We start from the raw sequence: 19,612 nt of genomic DNA on the forward strand, positions 1-19,612 counted from the left end.
TAACCAACTGTTTATTCCCATTCAGGATTATAAAATAAGTTTACATCACAATTCAACACTAATTGAACTTTAGTCCCGCCACGCGTTCTGTTTACGACGATCAGCTGCGTCGTGCTACGTGAGCGAGAAACTAATATAGACCCGACGTAGTACGGTGCAACCCTGCCGCTCCACTTGAGAATGTCTTCTGCAGTTTTGCTCTGCTTTGGGGGCACATAAGAGTTTCCCAAGCATCGAGAAATAATATATTTGAGTAGTAAACCCTATGAACGTTTGTGATTCTCCAGTAAGCCACTTGCTTTCCATCCCAGACGAACGAAACACATTTTGACGAGCCGTTACGAGTACAAAACTAACAAATTGCACGCGAAACTGATCTGCGTCTCTGCAACTTGTTACGAGCATCTCCGCATGTTCATGCACCTCTAGAACACAAAAGGCAAGGTCAAAACTGATGATGAGCTCAGCTCCTAAAACCCTATCACGCACAAGGAGCAGCGCGGCAGCAACAATAACAAGTAAATAGTGTTACAAAGCAAAAGCTTGCGAGTTACAGCATGTGCCATGCATCCATGTTCTAAGATCTGTTTCTTTGATCCAGGTAGCCGGACGCACTCAAAAACCAAGCATATGATCGCCACTTCTCTCAAAAGAAACGACATGCGAGTATTCTGATTTTTCGAATTATAGACCAACCCAGTACGAACGGCCATTGCTGTTGTGGATTGGGGAAGGAGACGGCGCCACCAGAGCCCACTCGTACCACACCTGAATCAACAGCTGATAAGATGAGACTCTGGTCCGTTGCAGGATTCATTTATTAAAGGATCAACAGCGATGGAAACCACACTGACCTTGGTGGCACCACAGCATCGCCAAAAGTGCACTTCTATGGGCGACTCTGACGGCACGTATATGGGCTTCCTCAGTGGGAAAAAGATTGGGAACCTGGCAATGTTCATAATATGTCAGAATTATGACTAAATTGCAGGATTTGGAAAATATTGCTGCTGGTTTTTAAGAGCAGCGGGTTGACAGTTTGCTACTTACCAGCTAAACATGTTTGGTGTACATGTGTTCGGCTCAATTCCTAGATGGACATCTTTATATAGTACGGCATCAAAATATCCAGCGAATCCTGCCAAAATGATTGGATAAGTAGAGTTAGAGTGATATATGAATAGCTTTACAGAATAGAAAACTGAATGGCAAGTACAGCTGCATACCGTGCACAAGGCATGATCCCGTGTCTTGTGGTAGTTCAAACTGCAACTTTGTATACCTTTGGTTGCTGACCTTTGGTGAGAAGTTTGGATGTGTGAAAGAGAAAACCTGCTCATTTAAAGGTGATCATCAAATGTCGTTATGAAAATAGTTATTGGAGGAAGGCATGATCAATGAAGGGCATATTGAGCAGAAAGTGCAGTCTCTCACCTCTTGTGGAGGTGCAAGTCTTGCTACTCGGTGTAGCTTGACAACATATGCCGTTTCAAAATGTGCAATATCTTTGTGTGCTTTAATCTGCAAAAACCAAGTCGCTTCAAGCTCTATTGAAACTTTGCAGATATCACTGAGATGGCGACATGGCGTAAGTACTTACATCATTGTGTAGTTTTGATGCAGTTACTGGTTGGACAAAGCTTGTGTAACTGCAGCAGAACATATGAAAACAATCAAATAATAAGGAATATGAGGATACCTAGGATTGAAAAAATGCAGAGAAGTTCAATTATATAATAATAATGCAAAAAGGGGAAAAGGTCAGTACGATGAAGGAATAGAAATCCCATCAGGCTTCAAGAATCTTTGGGCACCATCTAGACACTCAGGAGATAACTCATTATCACCAAAGGACCCAAGCAACTCGCTGACCTGTTTCATTATTGCATGTAAGATTGTTATAAGACATAGTTGTGACTGCCTGGTAAGAGATTTGAAATGTCACTTTCGAATAAAGTATCAGCATACCAAAATATCAGCTTTTTCAGGAGCATCCCAGCACCGCATGTCACTAGAAATAATAGTAACCATGCTTTCCCACCCTTCCAATTTGATCAAACTCTGCACCAGTGCCCGAAAACCAATCAGATCATCATATAATATATTTTTATTAACGCAGCAATGCAAAAACAGACTACCAACACAATGGTAGGGAAAAAGAGATGCATCAATGATCCCTAAACTGACAAGATTACACCCCTGTCTAATGGAATAACTTGAAAACTGAAAATATAAGAACTCACATGAAGAGTAATAACTGCGTTAGGATTTTTCTCCACTGCATATACTTTTAGCTTCCGACCAGTTTCTTCTGCAGCCTGCATTTAATATGAAAGCCTATTTAGCTTCCTGGACAATATGAACAAAGAAGTTTTCTTCGACAAAAAATACAGGCACATTATTTAAACACCAGCAAATTTATCAAAGTTTGTGGTAACACCCCAAGTGTCAGGAGCAAAGAACTCACTTGCAATGATGCTCTTACGAGAGGCCCTCGGCCTGCTCCAACAACCATCAAGACCTTTGTGGAACAGCGAATAAATTAGATGATTAAATGCAAAATATAACATTAAAATAAAAATGTAGGTTTAATATGAGTGGTGCAGGAAATAAGCTCCAGTGAGCTGTCTACGATTTCAGCCTAGGAATATTACAAATAAAACAGGCATAACGCTGGATTGGCTACAGATGCAGAAGAGGCAATGCAGAAACAAGATATGAATGCATGCTTTTGCCAACTCATGGCTCTATGAATCACTGTTTAAAGCGATTCAATGATGAATTGCTACCATTTTATATAGGAAAAAGAATACAAAGTTCAGGGCCAATCGTACCGTCCTAGTTGTGGAAACTTCATCCTCTGAGACCTTATCAACCAAAGCCTTAGCAATTGCTCTTTGATACTGTTCATATGATGTAAAAAAGGAATTAGCAATGAGATCAATACTAGTATGAAGAGTGCTGTTAGACTGACCAACCAGCCAAAAAATAGAATTCCAGACTCCCTAGTTAATAAAGAAGGGCTGGAATTTTTATCCTTGATTTCTTTACAAAACCTGGTTCATTGGCTATTAAGTGCTAATGTTAAAAAATGTGATAGCTGAAGCATGCATCTATAAATCTCAAGATTGATCTTGTGCCAGTTATAGTAATTCTCAAATACTTTCAGGGTGTACTAACTGGTAGAAGAACCATGCTATTGTCAATAGTTTGGAAGAAATAAATGAGAACGTATTTTTAGAAACTTCAATTTAATAGCTAACTTTCTTCTCACAATGTATTGATGGAAACTATTGACATAAAGTGAAGGCAATGTTGCTTCTTCAAAATGTATAGCATTAAAGATATACAGATCCCAAGCATATGACAGAAACCTGTGTATACTTCACAGTGTCTTTCTCGAAAGTCTCATACGTCTGAGCTTCCAAATTATCCATCAGAGGCTGCCAAAATAAATAAATAGACAAGTTATGAGGAAGTGAATGTCACATTCATTGTAATGGAGTTAAAAAGGAGACCCATATGCCCCATAACTTCACGAGAAAGAATAATTTCTTTCAGGTGATTAGAACTTGAGAATAAGCAAAGCAGTAATTACCTGGAGCGGAGATTGCAAGAAATCCCTATAGTTGATCTGGAGTAAGGCAAATAACATAAGATCAAGGAAGATGTCAGTAAATAAGATAAATAATGGGTCATGGGAGAGAGGAAGTCTACTAGAGTGGATACCTCAAAGCGTTCTTGCTCAGGAAGTGGATCCATCCTCTGATAGAGGTAGGCCATGTACTCGAGGTACGGGCTCAATGCATGCCGAGTGGGGGTATCTGAAGTAACAATTTAGGCATGAGTGAGTCACATTTTAATGGAAATAAATGGTATTTTTGCAGCAAGTGTCACAAGTCAAGGCATTTAGTTCAGAGAGCAGGAAAATAATAGACTTGACACATTTCTCACATTAAAAGGGAGAAATTAAGTTTGATCTCTTCACAAAGTTTACTTCTTAGAGTACTGCAGTCACTTTAAATGTATGTAACGAAAATATTGTTTACATAATCATGTGCAAGTTAAAGACCCTCTGAACTATAACAAATCTGAAAGTTCACAGGAGTTACCTTCGGTGTGGTTTTCATCACCTGAGAGCATTCCTTCAGATACTTGGGAAACATTATGATTTGATCTCCCAGAGATAATTACCTAAACAAAATCAGAATTCAGGGCTTCAGGCAGAACACTACACACACATCAATTGCCTCTTTTACTTAGAACCATGAATGCAAAAGGAGGGCAGGTATTGCCGTATTGTATTGCGCCATTAATTCAAAAGGCTATGCTGTTATGCGAAGAAGAAAACTGCTTTGATATAAAGAAGCATAATAAAGAACCTACCTGAACTGAATGGTTAAAAAAACCAGTAAGCAGAGTTTGGTGGCGTTTGGACAAGCAAGGATAACCTCTTGCATTTGTTAGAAAAGCCTGCAGATGGAAAATTATTTAGTGCTGCAAACATGCAAGGCATATTGTAATACCCCAGGAGGGAGGTGATTGCATATCAAGATGGATTGATTAAGTTGTATGATTACATCTGTTTGAAGAATCGCAGCTCTTACAGGCTCCCCGAACCAGCGCCCTAGAGAGTTCATTGATGGCAGCGAGCTCCTGATAAGTGAATAGACAACATTTTTAAGGGATACCAAAGCTATAACATTATAGATGAAATTACTAAATTAGAGTGAAATCTTTATTTTGCAAGAATTTTTTTGGTGTGACAATGCAAGTCATCACTTACAAGATATCAAGTGCTACATACAGTTGACTGCTATGCTCGCATAACAGTCTGAATGAATTCCACCATTCCCACGAGTCTACTGTTTCACTCTGTAATTTAAGAAAACAAAAATTGAGTTACGCAGCAGTGTGTATACTTGGCCATCAACGAACTGCAGCATTTTGCTCTGGCAGACAAACGCCTAGCCAGCCTGCTAGCCTTGAATGCGCGCTAGGCACCCCCTGCTAGGCTTGGTAGAACAAACATTTACCGTGGGGTTATTGTTATTTACTTTGCCACGGTCTTCGTCCATAGATTCAGACTTCTCCAGAGGTATCCTAAGCCACAACTTAAGAAAGAAACAGAGCAAATAAAAGTTAGATGTCGACAAACTATTTAACAATATAAGGCACCTATTCAACAACTGAAAGATGAAACTGAATATGGAGGGCGATACCTGCATATTGGTCAGGCCTTGCAAAATATTATTTACAACTCTAGCATAATTGGCACAGGTCGATCTCTTGGGAGGAGGAATAACACACGCCTGCAAGGAAATGCGCCACGAATTCACATGTTTTGTTGAGACTTGTTTTCTAATAATGCATAAGAACTAGATCAAGTTTAATAAAGTAATGCAGTTAAGGAATCCAAAGACAGTCAACTGGACAGGAATTATCCATGTTTCTAGTTCTTCAGAGTCGATAGGCACCCCCAACAATGTTGAACGGCATAACTAGATAATTCATACTCCCTCCATCCGGAATTACTTGTCACGGGAATGGATTATCTAAATGTATTTTATAGTTCTAAATACATTCATTTCTATCCATTTCCGCAACAAGTAATTTCGGATGGAGGGAGTATGTTATTGCAGTTACCATTTACAAGTGTAATAATAAATAATGTGTAAAACCAACTGATTGAAATTAGACTGATAGGAACAAATAATGAGCAATGTGTTGTCGAGTGGGTGGACCTGCAAGGAGAGATGAGTCGCCCAGGCGATCTCCTGCTTGAGCGTGAGCTCCGAGTCGAGCCGGAGCTGCTCGTCCTCGGAATCCAGATCAATCCACTCGCTGATCTTCCCGACGATGTGGCTGCTCCACTGGGACGGGCTGAGGACGAGGTCCGAGGCCGCCACCGGCAGGACGGCGCCGGGCGTGGGCCGGTACTCGGGATCGACCTGCACAGAGCGGGGCGAGGCAAATAAGCCTCCGTTTCAGAGGGAGGACGCGAGAAAACGGCGGCGGCGGTAGGAGCGGGAGAGGAGGGGCACTCACGAGCGGGGCGAGGAGGAAGTCGAAGGCGGAGGAGAGGGAGTGGGTGAGGACGGCGGGGAGGCCGTCGCCGGTGGGGAAGTCGAGCACCTCGACCCCGCAGTAGCGGGAGTCGCTCTTGTCCCCGGCGCGCTGCCCCAGCGGCATCTTCGCCTGGTGTGTGTGCTGCCGGTGGCTGGCGCCGCCGCCGGAGGAGGGGGAGGGGGTTAGTCGGGCTAGGGTTTAGGGTTTTGGTCGGCAGAGAAGAAGAGGAACGCCCGGCCCTTTGGCTCTCTCTCTGGCTTCGCTTTTGTTTCTTGTTTTTTTTTCGCTCCTTTTTTCCTGGATGGATATGAGCACAACTGCACACGCACGTGGTGTTCGATTTCTAGTAGCGGGTGCCGGGCGGAAAGTTCAACCAAATGCACAAGCACAACTGCCCCATCTCCTTCTTTCTTTCCTCGCTCTGCGCGCAATGCCCTCGCTCGCCTGGACATCCTCCCGGTCGTCAGCCACCACCCCCTCACTTGGATCTCCTTCCTCCATGGCCCCGTGTTGCTGGATGCACTCGCCGTCCTCATCGCCGCCGGACGCTGTCGCAGCATCCGTCCTCGCCGGTATAGCGGGAAAGTCGTCGCCCCTCGTAGCAAAAATGGCGTCGTCTTGTAGCACGCTGACACCCTTTTGTCGTTGCAGCACCTAGTTGCCATCGTCGTCACCCATCGCTACACTGTCGTGCCGCCCGCCGCAGCTCTCATGTCGCCGCCCGCGCTATTGGCGCGTCAGTTGAAACTTTTTCTCACACCGGTTGAAGCTTCCCTATGTTGTTTGAAGCTTTTTTCACGGATTGAAGCTTTCCACCTTGTTCGTTGAAGCTTTTATTCCTCTATGATCGAAGCTTATTCTGTAAATGGTTGCAACTTTTTTCGTCTTGCAGTGCTCGGTTGAAACTTTATATATCTTTCGGTTGAAGCTTTTTCCACCTAAGGTTGAAGCTTTTTTTCGTAATAGTTGCAGTTTTGTGAGTTTGGCAGTGGCTGGTTGAAGTTTTTTTATCAATGATTGCAACACTCGTATTGGTGGTTGTAACTTTTTTTGTCTCTGGTTCCTGCTTTTGCCCGTACACTATGGTCCGTTGTAGCTTTCTACTCTTCGATTGTAGCTTTCACTAAAGCCGGGTGTAGCTTCCGACTTTGTCGGTTGTAGCATTGCCCTTGTCTTCATTTCACAACACTGTTCCGGTTGAAGCACAAAAAAAGGTTGTTGCTTGGAGCGCCACCACCGGCTGCAGAAGCCCGACAAGGAAGCTTGGACCACCTCTGGGCCTTGGCACTTGGTTGCAGCATGGGGAGGGGAGCGGCGGGGGAGAGCCTAGGATGTGCGGCCGCGTGCTGCAGAGAAGGGGGAGGAAGAAGAGGAGGAGCAACAGGTGCACGGGGGCAGCAGGTGCGATGGGGGAGAGAGAGAGAGAGAGAGAGAAGATGCGGGAGGTGGAAGAAAGAGAAGATATGCAACGTAGATGGCCCCGCATCGTACGTGTGTCGCCAGCTGCTTCGCTAGAAGCGTGCGCGCGTGGACGCGTCCAGCGCACCGGTTCCGCCGACGCCCGGGCCACAAACGTTTTTCAATATAAAATGTACACCCTCCGATCAGAATTAATTGACGGAAGAGCAGTACTTGTTGTTCGCTAGTTGTGTCTCGAAATATTGGTTTTGTGAAGTTTAGTACGCCCTCGATAAAGAAACATAAGAGCGTTTAGATCATCATTTTACATATTTTTTTTACAAAATGAAAAGAAACAAAAACACTCGTTCAGTTTTGGTCTCTCAAATACTCGTGAAGTCTAAATTAATCAGTTAACGCTAAAACCGAACAGTTTCCATTTTTCTTTGCATGTTATACGGAAACACACCGTTGCTTTGGGTTTGATTATAGTGGGGAAAGGTCCAATTACCTTGTGTCTGAACATCTGAGCACAACTCATTCAACTTTATTATATGACTCCAAAATGAATATCTTGCTCTCTCAAATCTTAGTTCTTTGCAGACTTGGTTTTATATATGTAAAGGATAATGTCGATTATGACGTGGTTATGGTTTGCACAAATGGCATCCAGTGGACAAACGAAACTAGCAATAAAATATATGAAACTTTGAAAGAGATCAAGCAATAGACCAAAAAAACACAAAAATTTCTGAAATACTACCACATGTTCTTGCAGGGAAACCATGAATTTCAATGAAGGTTTTCCCCTAACTTCCCTAGGAAATTGCTGATTTCTAATGTATCTTGTTTCCCTAGTTCATTCACATTAATTTCCTTTTTAGAACTATTTAAAAACCCAGAAACATTGGTTTTAATAATAACTGGTTTCCTAGAAAACTAAGTTTTATTTCATTCGTATTTCCAGTTCTTAGGACAGCTTCACGTACCAGGTGGTATTTCTTCTTTTTTTATGAAACTATTATCTCCCTTCTTTTGAATTTTGCGTGTTTTATAGGCTTAAAATTTATGTTTTAATGTTATATTTCTCATCATTTTAGTTGTTTGTTATTAAGTATTATCAATGCAAATTCATTGGTAGCTAGCTAAATAGTCGTGCGTTGCAAGGGGGCTGATGGTTCAATCTAGAAAAAAAATGATTAGTTTGAGATTGAGATATCTTGTGGGAAGGGAATTCATATACAAAATGTACGGAAATATATAATGTGATTGAGATTGTATAGGCACAACTTCATGGGTTGATTTTATTGTTTGCTTCTAAGGGACTTCTTGATATCGGCAATTTATTTGATCAGTATTGATCTATTTGCGAGAGATTTCTATCCCCATAAACAAGGAGGTCGGGGTTTGTTAACGAAAAAATTATGTGGTTATCGCATGGCTTGAACAAAAGGGTGGGAGAGGTGTATCGATGGGAGGGGGTGAAAGCGATGTAAGCGAAATCAACAAACGTCCTTTTTTTTTGAATTGTTTGGATTGCTTACCACATGTTTCATGTGGTAACAAATGTCCCTTTAGTAGTAGAGATAATTAAAAATGAGTCAATTACATCACTGGTGCTAAAACTTGGCGTGAGAAATCACTTTAGTGCCAAAACTTGCGGCATACATTAAACTGGTGCTACAACTTGGCTTTGACGTGCATATACAGTGCAAATTGCATTTGTATACAGACACAGTGCTAACTAGGGGCACCACATGGCATGGGACCCATTGGCAGCCATTAAATGGTATTGATAGGGCTTGTGGTCTGTTATTTTGTGAAATCCCATCGAAATTATTTTTCTCGCAAAAAGGCTACTGCCACGTGTCAGTTCATCTGTCAGCGAGCAAATTATGTGCAAAAATGGTGGCTGATTGATTTTGAACCCGTGCTCTGCAGCATGGATGCACGTCTGCCTAACCAATGGACCAAGAACCGTTTTCATACTAAACGGATACACACTCTATATATTCGGTAGACCTTAAGTGGGCTCGACACCCTACTGACCATTTTGCACTGTTATTTGTTAAAATATATATATTATATGTAAATTATAATTGTGCATTATTTATAAACAAAATAAACTGCAGAATAAAAATGAACACTTATATAATAATAAATATTTTATTAAAGCATGCAAAATTTAAATATATATAATCTTTATTTAGATATGTAGAAAAAAATACTTTGATATTTTCATTGAATATGAAAATTATTACGGGCATAATTATCTAATTTACAATTTATAACATCAGATTATAATTTACATATATTTTATAAATTTCTGAAGAAAAAAAATGCTGTCGGGTGGGGTGGTGGCTACGCGCACCTGATTGCTACATGTCACAGTTGAATCCTAGCCAACGATTTTTACATAATATGAATATATGTTTCATAAAACATGAACACTTTTATAGACTACATGGGTATTTCGTTACTGTGAAGATTTATAAACTTATATAAGCATTTATTAAAATATAAAGAAAAATTATTAAAGCATGAACACTTTTATATACTACATTAATATTTTGGTAAACTGTGAAGATTTGTTTCTAAAAAAACTTGTGAACATTTTAAACTTATGTAAGCATTTATTAAAATACATAGTTTTTAAAAAAAATCTTAAAGCATGACACACGATTATGATTTACATATTCGTAAAAAGATTCTAATTTATGTATAGTTTTTTTTTAAATAACACTGCAAAATGGTTTAGGGTCTCCAGCTGGCATAAGTCCGCCTCGATATATAATGTACATTTGCAAATATACCAATTTTTTTTGTTTACTGGTAATCATGCAATGCAAGGTCAGTTGGATATATTGATCGTCAAGTCACTGGCTGGCTCCATACTAGAAAGCACTTCAAATTTTAGTGGCAATATTCGAGACAAGACTAGTAAAATACATATGTTCGTTCAAACACTTGTTTTGACAATATACTCCTTTTCCCAGTTTTATGTAAACAAATCTAGTAAATATAGAGATATGTAATATTTTTTTGTGACAAAGTAAAAAATACACCGTACAACCCGGCTGCAGATACGTCTCATACACTAATACGTGGTAGTATATATCTCAATTTTTTTTAGAGCAAAGCATAGCTTTATTACTTAACTGAGCCTAGGCATATCGCCCAAGACAGCAACGCCCACCTGGGCAGGTACATCGGACTCCCATTCCATGAACGTTTGGGTTACACCCATGGCCAACATTGGCCAATTCGTGGGCTACGGAATTTGCAGTGCGTCTACAAACAGTGAGAGTAAATTTGGAAAACCAAAGTTTGAGCTGGTACTTCATGTTCTCAATAACCACATCATACGCCGAGGAGTCCACTTTGTGCACGTCAAGGGCTTCGGCCAGAAGCTGCGTGTCCGTCTCTAGCTCAACAGAAACGATGCCCAGATCGGCTGTTGTGCTGATAGCGTGCGACATGGCCATTGTCTCCGCAGCGAATGCATCAGTGACATGCTCTTGTCTTCCTGCCGTGGCGCAAACAAGTGTTCCCTCCTTTGTTCTCACCGCGACACTCCATCCTGCATGACCTTGGCCCGGCACAAAGGATCCATCGACATTAATCTTGTAGTCTGCTCCCTTCGGTGGCCTCCACTTGTCCGGTTGCGGTTTGGCCGTTGGTTGTCGGAAGATTTCCCAGTACTCCAACACATTGGCTCTCGACTGCCGCGCGATATCCTGGGCCGAGGTTGGCAGCTTTCCTTGCATGAGCTTATTTTTATTAGACCACCATAGCCACCAGAAGGTGAGAATGTGTAGCCGATTTTTCTCATCTAGCCCCCAAAGATAGTCGAACATTGCATGCACAGACCCGATTTTCTCTAGCTGCATGCGTTCTCCTTCAAGAGTAAGATCCCTCCATACTTCTTTTACCTCTTTGCACTTGATGAAGAGATGAGCCCCGTCCTCGTCAGCCCGTGCACAGAAGAGGCACTTCGTATCTGCAATGGGGATACCCCTCCTTGCAACATTGGTCCGAAGAGCAAGAGACTCGTGCTTTACCCTCCAAGCGAACATCTGGATATTGCGGGGGCATGGCATTTTCCAAAGTCGTCTCCATGAGTCATCCTTGGTCTCATTCATATTCCCTGGATTGGTCGAGCTCCCTCCCGCTCCTCTATCCTTTGTCATCCTCTCTCACTGGACTTGGAGTTTATATGCACTTTTAACCGAGTGGATACCTTTCGTGTCATAGTGCCATGCAATAAAGTCCTGGACTCCTTCTCGTAGGGGAATAAGCAGAATATGTTTTGCATCATCGGTCCACAAGGTGTCACGTACGAGCTGTTCGTCCCAGTAGCCGGTTGCTGGATCGATTAGGTCACTAACCCACTCCAGCAGACACTGTCCCCGTGGTGTGATGACTCCTCTAGACCACGGTCGTGGAAGCCATGGATCAGACCAAATATTTACTTGAGTCCCATCCCCAATTCTCCAAATATACCCCTCGCGAAACAGGTCGAGACCATGAAGTAAGCTCCTCCAGGAATATGATATCTCCTCTCTAGGGTTTGCATCAAGGAGAGAACAATCCAGATAGTATCTGGCTTTCAGGATACGAGCACACAGCGAGTCCGGTGATTGAATGAGCCTCCAAATCTGTCTCAACAACATAGCAAGGTTGAGCCCATGCATGTCTAGGAAACCGAGCCCCCCTGGGCCTTTGGCAATGTGAGTTTCTTCCAACCAATCCAATGTGCAGTGTTCTCCTTGTCTTGTTGGATCCACCAGTAGTTGCATATAAGCGAACTAAGTTCCTCGCAAAAAGACTTAGTGAGGTAAAAACAAGACATAGCAAAAGTAGGGATTGCTTGTGCAACCGTAGTGACCAACGCCTCCTTCCCTGGTTTAGCTATCAGCTTCTCCTTCCACCCATAGACTCTGCCCGTCATAGCCCCTTTGACAAAAGCAAATGCCTTCTTCCTCGATTTCCCAACATGAACCGGCAGCCCCAAATACTTATCATTCCATGTTTCACTCTAAATGTGTAGGGCATCCTTCACAGCAGTTTTCACCTCACTCCCCGTGTTGGGGCTAAACATTATTGCTGATTTCTCTAGGTTGATGCACTGTCCGGAGCAGTTTTCACAAAGATCCAAGATCTCCCTCAAAGCTTGGGCTTCCTCTTGCTTGGCCTTTAGTAACATCATCGAGTCATCGGCAAACAGAAGATGTGAAACGACTGGTGTTGTCCGGCAGATCTTAACCCCGCTCACCCTCTCGGAGGCTTTGGCGTCATGCAACAGCAAAGATAGACCTTCAGCGTAAATGATGAACAAGTAGGGCGAAATTGGATCGCCTTGGCGAAAGCCTTTGGAGGGGGTGAACTATGACGTAAGAGCTCAATTGATCCTAATCTGGTAACTGACAGTAGTGACACAGTTCATTACCAAATCAATCCATCGAGCCCCAAACCCAAGCTTGACAAGCATCGCCCGCAAAAAGTTCCCCTCCACGCGATCATAGGCTTTACTCATATCCGCCTTTACTGCTGCTATACCCTCCTTCTCCTTCTTCTTATTCATCAAGAAATGTGACATTTCATATGCAATAAGGACATTGTCCGTAATCAACCGACCCGGAACGAATGCACTTTGATTGTAAGAGATGATATCCGGAAGCACCAACTTCAGCCGGTTGGAGATCACTTTGGACACCAATTTGTGCACCACATTGCACAAACTTATCAGTCTTAGATCTTTGATCCTGCTAGGTTTTTTTACTTTAGGGATCAAAACAACCACAACGTCGTTCCACCCTTCTGGCATTGCTCCTCCGTTTAGGACCGCAAGCACCTCTTCGACTACCTTATCCCCCATGAAATGCTAATGTTTCTTGTACACAATGGAAGGCATCCTGTCCGGGCCAGGTGCCTTGAGGTCGGCAATATGATCCAGAGCTGCCTTCACTTCTTCCCTGGTCACTTCTGCTTCTAGGATGGATCTCATCATATGTGTGACACGGGGCTGGACTTTCTCAATCAGCTCGGCTGTGCGATTTCCTTGGACCGAAGAGAACAACTCCTGAAAGTAAGAACAAACAAAGTTATTAAGCTCCTCTCCTTCCTGCACCTCCGATCCATCCTCCCTCTTCAATTTTTTCACCCTATTCATCTTTCTTCTAGACGACGCCACTGCCATGAAGTATCTCGTGCTTCTATTACCATCCTTCAACCAAGACACATGGGATCTTTGCTTTGCCTTAATGTTCTTCTTCTCCTCCAATTTCTCTACTTGGCATCTTAGTTTTGCTTCCTCCCGCACCTTTGCTTTGCTCACCAGAGCCCTCATGCAAGTTTCTAGGGCGTGGCGGGCGTGTTTTAACCGCTCTTCCAACTCCCCGGCCACCTCCTTGCCCCATCTCATCATCCTATTAGCTACACACCGCAACCCAGCCGTTACTCCTCCGCTTCCCACCATACACCCCTCCTCCCAAGCAGCTTGAACCTGCTCGCTACACCCGTCCTCCTTCAACCACCAAGCTTCAAACCGAAACCCTCTATCACCCCCTGACTCCCTTCTATTATCTCCTTTAGTACATATGATGACCGGTCTGTGATCGGAGTGGCGAGGGGAGCCATTTAGCATAGTGAACTCCGGAAACCACTCACACCATTGGGCATTAGCAACGACTCTATCCAATCTCTCACAGATGTATGTGTCAACCTCTCTACTGTGATTTCTCCATGTGAACTTGTCACCTTCATATCCGAGATCAGCGAGCTCACATGATTCCAAAGCTTCCCTAAAGTTATCTAGCAGTTGTTGTGGACGCACAACGCCTCCTACCTTCCCATCCCATGACAGAATCTCATTGAAACCCCCCAAGCATAACCAGGGTCTATTACTCTGATGTTGTTGACCCAGTAGCCTTAGCATTCTCCATGTCTCCACCTTTCGATCCGCAGCGGACTCTCCATAGACACCCGTCAACCTCCAAACCCTGCCATCACATTCTGTCACATCCACATCGACATGTCACCTTCCGTACGATCGCAACGACACATCCACCTCTTTCCTCCAGAATAAAGCCACTCCCCTACTTCTTCCTTCCGAGCTCCAAGCTGTCATGTGTGCCATTCCCAACATCCACCTGAATCTCTCTAGTTCCTCCACCGACAACTTCGTCTCTGCTAAAAACAAAACATTGGGCTCCTCCACCCTCCCCAACTCGAGGAGGCTACGAACTGCCGAGCCATTGTCCAAGCCCCGGCAGTTCCAACCGATGAGTTTCATTGTGCCCGGCAGGGCTGCATGGACAGCCCGGCCGATTCTGCATCTATTGTTGCACCCATCAGGGTGTTGGACTCCTCTCCCATAGCATTACCCTCCTCGATTATCCTCCCCTTCTTATCCTCCTTTTCTCCCTCCTCATCCGCCCTTTCTCTCTTCAACCCTAGCAGCACTTCCCTCTCCTTGTTGTTCTCCACCACCGGCCGCTCTCTCCCCTTCTTTTTGTAGTGCTTCCCTCCTGGACTCCTGCTTGGGCCATCACGCCCTGTTGCTCACTTGGCTGGTTCTTTAGGTTCCTGTCGCTGTTCTTTTTGAGTGGGTTTTCCGGCTCAGCGACGGTCATATCCGCATATTTGCTCCCCGTCTCTAGTCGCGCATCAGCACTCCCTTCCTTCCCTGTCTCCTCCTCAGAATTCTGCACCCTGCCTTCCTCTAGCACAAGCTTCCTTGGGTTACCATCCTTTTTTGGAGCAACCTGCTGCTTATGAGGGCTAGTAACCTCCTCTCCTCCCTCATTTTCCCCCTACCACCATCGCTGGACCTGGAGTCGCTCTTCCTCCAATTCAGGCTGTCACTTCCGCTCCCTGATCGCCCTCCTGAGCGACTATATCCATAGCTCCTAGCTCCTTCCCCACTTCTAGCCCCAGTCCTCCACGCCACTCCATCCAATGCACCTCTCCTTTGCCCCAGATCAGCCTTAAGCCATCTTCCATATTGTTGCTTCTCTTCCTTCTTCACTTTGATTGAGCAGTGCTTGTCTCCATGACCTATAATCCCACAAGTATAGCAGAAATCCGGAAGGTACTCATACTCAAATCTGCACCAGTCCCTGTCATCTTCCTCCTCCCCCCCTATAGTAGCCCCCTTCTCCTTTTGTTTCTTCCCTGTTTCTCCTCATCCTCCAACGTGAAGCCACGCATGAGTGGTTTATCAATCCTCATGCGAATTTTAACACGCAAGAATCTCCCTATGGCACTCCCATCGGTCCCTATATCTGCCTCAACAAACTCGCCAATAATGTTGCCAATGTCCTCCGCAGAGACCACATTCATCATACCCAGAGGCAGGTTATACACTCTAACCCAAATCGGAATATTGTTAAACTCATAGTCCTCGGGCCTCTTCTTCAGAACATACTCCTCCACCATGATTAGGTCTTTATCAAACATCCACGGCCCGCCCTCGATCGCCTTCCTCTTCCCAAACTCTTGGTGGAACGTAAACAGAAACTGATTCACCCCAATCTCCTTGCAGTCGATGCCTTTGATCGGACACCAGATTTTTCCTAGGGTTAAGCATATGGCGTCAGGATGAACTAGCTTCTCTGACATGACCTTGCCTACCGCTTGCAACATCCAATCCTTCCCCTTCTCCTTGAGCGCATCTGACGTTTACTCCTTTCCTCTCCTCATCTGACAACTTCAGGCCCCTCAGCATGCCTGCAACTCCCTCCATCTTCTCGTCTCCTCCTACCCTCCCGCCACAGTCTCCTCCTAGGGTTGATGGTGGTGTACGACCCCGAGCCCTAGGGAGCACGGGGAAGGCTTATGGTGGATGGGAAGGAAACAACTCGATCGCTGGAACAAAAACACGGGATCAAAGACCAGACCGGCGAGAACGAGGAACCCTAATGCACCGGGCGCCAGATCTTGATCGCCTCACAATCGCCCCCGCGATCTCCGGACTAGACGCTAACCGTCACCACATGGGACGGATCGTGACTGATGGTCACTTTTTTAAATATATTATTAAATTTATGATTGTGAAAGAGAGGTTGCCTTCTTCAATCCCCATTAATAGAAAACTGTTCTGGGTGCATTGGTTGGGCATGAGCGCATCCACGCTGCAGATCGCGGTTCAAATCCTGTTGGCCACAATTTATTTTTGAAAAATAGTTCCGATGGGTTTTTCAAAAAATAACAGGACACACACCCTATATCCACCCTTGAGTGACTGGCAGCGGGCCTGATGCCATGTGGCGCGCCTAATCAGCTTCGTATCTGTCTACAAATGCAATTTGCACCGTATATGCACGCCAAAGCCAAGTTTTAGCACCAGTTCAATATATGCCGCAAGTTTTGTTACTACAGTGATTTTTCACGCCAAGTTTTAGCACATGTGGTGTAATTGACTCACTAAAAAAAGGCAAGACATAATCTAGGAGGCTCATTTGCCAGCGTGTTAACACGGAACTGATTAATACATGAAGATATGATAGGTAAAAATTACTTCTAAAACATTTTGATAAGGAAAGGATAAATACATGAAGATATAATAGGCAATAATTGATTATATAGTAAGTATTGCCAACACATTAATATAGGAAATAAATAAATGACATTAAATCCATTCTCCGATCTCTATATAAAGACTAGCACACCATATTCCGGTGACATTGTCGCTACAGAAGGACAACAACGCTGCGAAGAAAAGGATCGCCAACATGACTAGCACCAAAGACAACGCTCGCGTTCTGTGCTTGATGGCTCTCCTGGCCATGTCTAGCACCATCATTTCCTGCCATGCAACAGGTACCTACTCCCTTCATTCACAAATGTAACATATTTTATACTCCCTCCGTAAAGAAATATAAGAGTGTTTAGATTACTAAAGTAGTGATCTAAACGCTCTTATATTTGTTTACAGAGGGTGTATATTTTTGTACATACTATATACAAACTGAAATGAGTGAACAAACATACTACAATGCATCCATATACATTTAAATCAGAAAAAAATCATCATAGAATGCTTTTACCACGCTTGCCACGTGGTGTATTTATTCTCTCTTTCATGTGCAAAATGAATTACTTTCTTCAATATAAATTAATCAAAATTCTAGCTTTATCAAAAAAACTTTATCAAAATTCTAGCTTTGTCCTAAATCTTTCATTTTTGACCAAATTTATAGAGAAATATGCTAATATTTACGACATCAAATATATACTACGGGGACATATTTTATGATGTAACTAATTTGGTGTTGTAGATGTTGAAATTTTCTCTATAGAGTTGGTCAAACTTAAAGAAGTTTGACTTAAGATAAAGTTGGAATTATAACTATTTTCTGGAAGGAAGGAAGCACCTTGGTAATCGATTGCTATGCAATATAAATGCACTAACGAGGTTATCGCTCCATTGTTCATAGGTACAACAGGTCTGGGTATAACAAGCACTTTTACGAAATTGTGTGTAGCCGCAAAAGGTTGTACGCCCCCAATCCAACCTACCGACAACATTGTGTGCAAGGCTTATTGTGTAGGGCGAGGTTACAATAAGGATAAAAGCTATTGCTCACCAGATAGTGGCGGCATGTGCTGCTGTGAAAAGTAATGAATTACATGTATTGCCATGTGCTGGAAAGATATGGTGCACTGTTGAGAATATCTATCTATGCACATCTGAAATTACTTCACATGAAGAATAATCAATAGATGTAATATTTGATTTATATCTTTTTGAAAACCTTCTTTCCTTAGGAAAATAAAAACATTTGATCGCCATGATGCACTATTAATGATAGCAATGTTACAATTCAGCAGAAGAAATTAGAAGTGGTAGTGGGATAATCATCAATGCTCTTGAAACAAATAAGCATAAATCCTAATTTAATTACTTCCGAAGCAGTTCGTATATAGAAGACTAATAAGGTTGTGAAAATTGCTATAATGTTCTTGTAGAATAAAAAATACCAATAAAAAATTGTCTCCATAAAACACTTGATGGATTACAATTCAATCTACTAGAAAAATGGTCATGGGTCATTGGTAGAGGAGCAATAAACCACCCTTGCATGAAAGCCAACATGCTAGCTAGGTGAAAGCCAACTTTCACAAGAGTGTTGGAGCCTTAGGGAGTGTTTGCTTCTCAGGGAATCCCTCATTGGGATAGGGATAGTCATTTTTTTAGGGATGCCACACATCTGGAAGGGAGTGAGATGGCTAGGGATAACCCGATTTAAAAAGTTGGTCAAAACTTGGCTGACGATACGCACAAAAAATTGGCGGACGAGAGGAGCCACACGTGTGCCATCCTCCTGTTCCCACGCTGAAGCACGCCCCTCTCTACGTTTCACGTCCCCACACGAAAAGGAAACCTACCTCTGTTATCCCCTCTCTCTCTTATAAGCCCTAGGGAGCGGCGACAACTGTTATTCTCGATAGGTGGGACTTTTGGAAATAATGAAAGAGATGATTAAACTAAGTACTAGAGAGAAGAGAAAATATAATAGACTAAACAAAGGAAATAAACTATGGAGAAATATGTGATATTTTAGGTGAGATCGTTGGCATCTAGGTACAGTCTCGTTCGGCCCCGGCGTGAGATGGAGTTTAAGCTTTTCGACTATGCCACGTTGTGGCTAAGTTAGTACCTGCATTACAGGATATGGCCATCTACAGAAGGTGGGCAGTCCCTCACATAACATTCCCTCTCAAGACGAGACGTGTCGAGACAACTCAAACGTCCTACTTCCCGTCCCATACTTGCGGCGGCTAACAGAAAGACATTAAGGTCACAAGAACTGGACTGAAGGCAATAAGTTTTATGGACAACTGTGACTCCTAGAACAATTGTGTTCACCTCAAGATATCAACGACTGCCACTCGGAAGGTCTATTGGTTTGAACAACTATCTATCAACTTCATGTGTAGTCTAAAGATTTGAACATCTCCAACTACGTGCACCAATGGATCGGATTTCTCCAATCACTAAATTATCGCAAAGGTAAAAAATCAACACGAAGAGACACATAGATAGACAACACATATCAAATAACTGCTTACTAGCCGGTCGATCCATAGCCAAAAATTACTCAAATAACATCACATAATGGAGGTTACAACCCATCACAGA

The 19,612-nt window shown here is 43.2% G+C and overlaps 1 protein-coding gene and 1 long non-coding RNA gene across 4 annotated transcripts; one reads left to right on the forward strand and one right to left on the reverse strand.

Moving 5' to 3' along the window:
- Positions 1 to 299: 299 nt before the first annotated feature.
- On the reverse strand, positions 300 to 6,363 carry LOC119320382 (protein arginine N-methyltransferase 5-like). Of its 3 annotated transcripts, none has more exons than XM_037594490.1 (22): positions 6,049 to 6,363; positions 5,745 to 5,951; positions 5,223 to 5,312; positions 5,058 to 5,114; positions 4,787 to 4,875; positions 4,581 to 4,656; positions 4,387 to 4,473; positions 4,113 to 4,194; positions 3,730 to 3,824; positions 3,599 to 3,634; positions 3,375 to 3,443; positions 2,835 to 2,903; positions 2,468 to 2,521; positions 2,244 to 2,318; positions 1,969 to 2,061; positions 1,769 to 1,872; positions 1,601 to 1,649; positions 1,435 to 1,521; positions 1,227 to 1,332; positions 1,051 to 1,138; positions 855 to 948; positions 300 to 768 (listed from the first exon to the last, which is right to left on the reverse strand). In XM_037594490.1, exons 1-22 carry the CDS (start codon positions 6,190 to 6,192, stop codon positions 685 to 687), a joined length of 1,935 nt encoding a protein of 644 aa, XP_037450387.1. In that variant the 5' UTR covers positions 6,193 to 6,363; the 3' UTR covers positions 300 to 684. The 3 variants fall into 3 exon arrangements, with proteins under 3 accessions (XP_037450387.1, XP_037450386.1, XP_037450388.1); XM_037594489.1 differs by having other exon boundaries at positions 5,037 to 5,114; XM_037594491.1 differs by lacking the exons at positions 5,058 to 5,114; positions 5,223 to 5,312.
- A 10,815-nt stretch (positions 6,364 to 17,178) lies between these two features.
- On the forward strand, positions 17,179 to 18,182 carry LOC119320049. Its single transcript, XR_005154739.1, has 2 exons — positions 17,179 to 17,289; positions 17,907 to 18,182. It is a non-coding gene; the product is annotated as an uncharacterized LOC119320049 (long non-coding RNA).
- Positions 18,183 to 19,612: the final 1,430 nt, after the last annotated feature.

The sequence above is a fragment of the Triticum dicoccoides genome, chromosome 6B (assembly GCF_002162155.2).
Source record: "Triticum dicoccoides isolate Atlit2015 ecotype Zavitan chromosome 6B, WEW_v2.0, whole genome shotgun sequence".
Classification (NCBI taxonomy): domain Eukaryota; kingdom Viridiplantae; phylum Streptophyta; class Magnoliopsida; order Poales; family Poaceae; genus Triticum; species Triticum dicoccoides.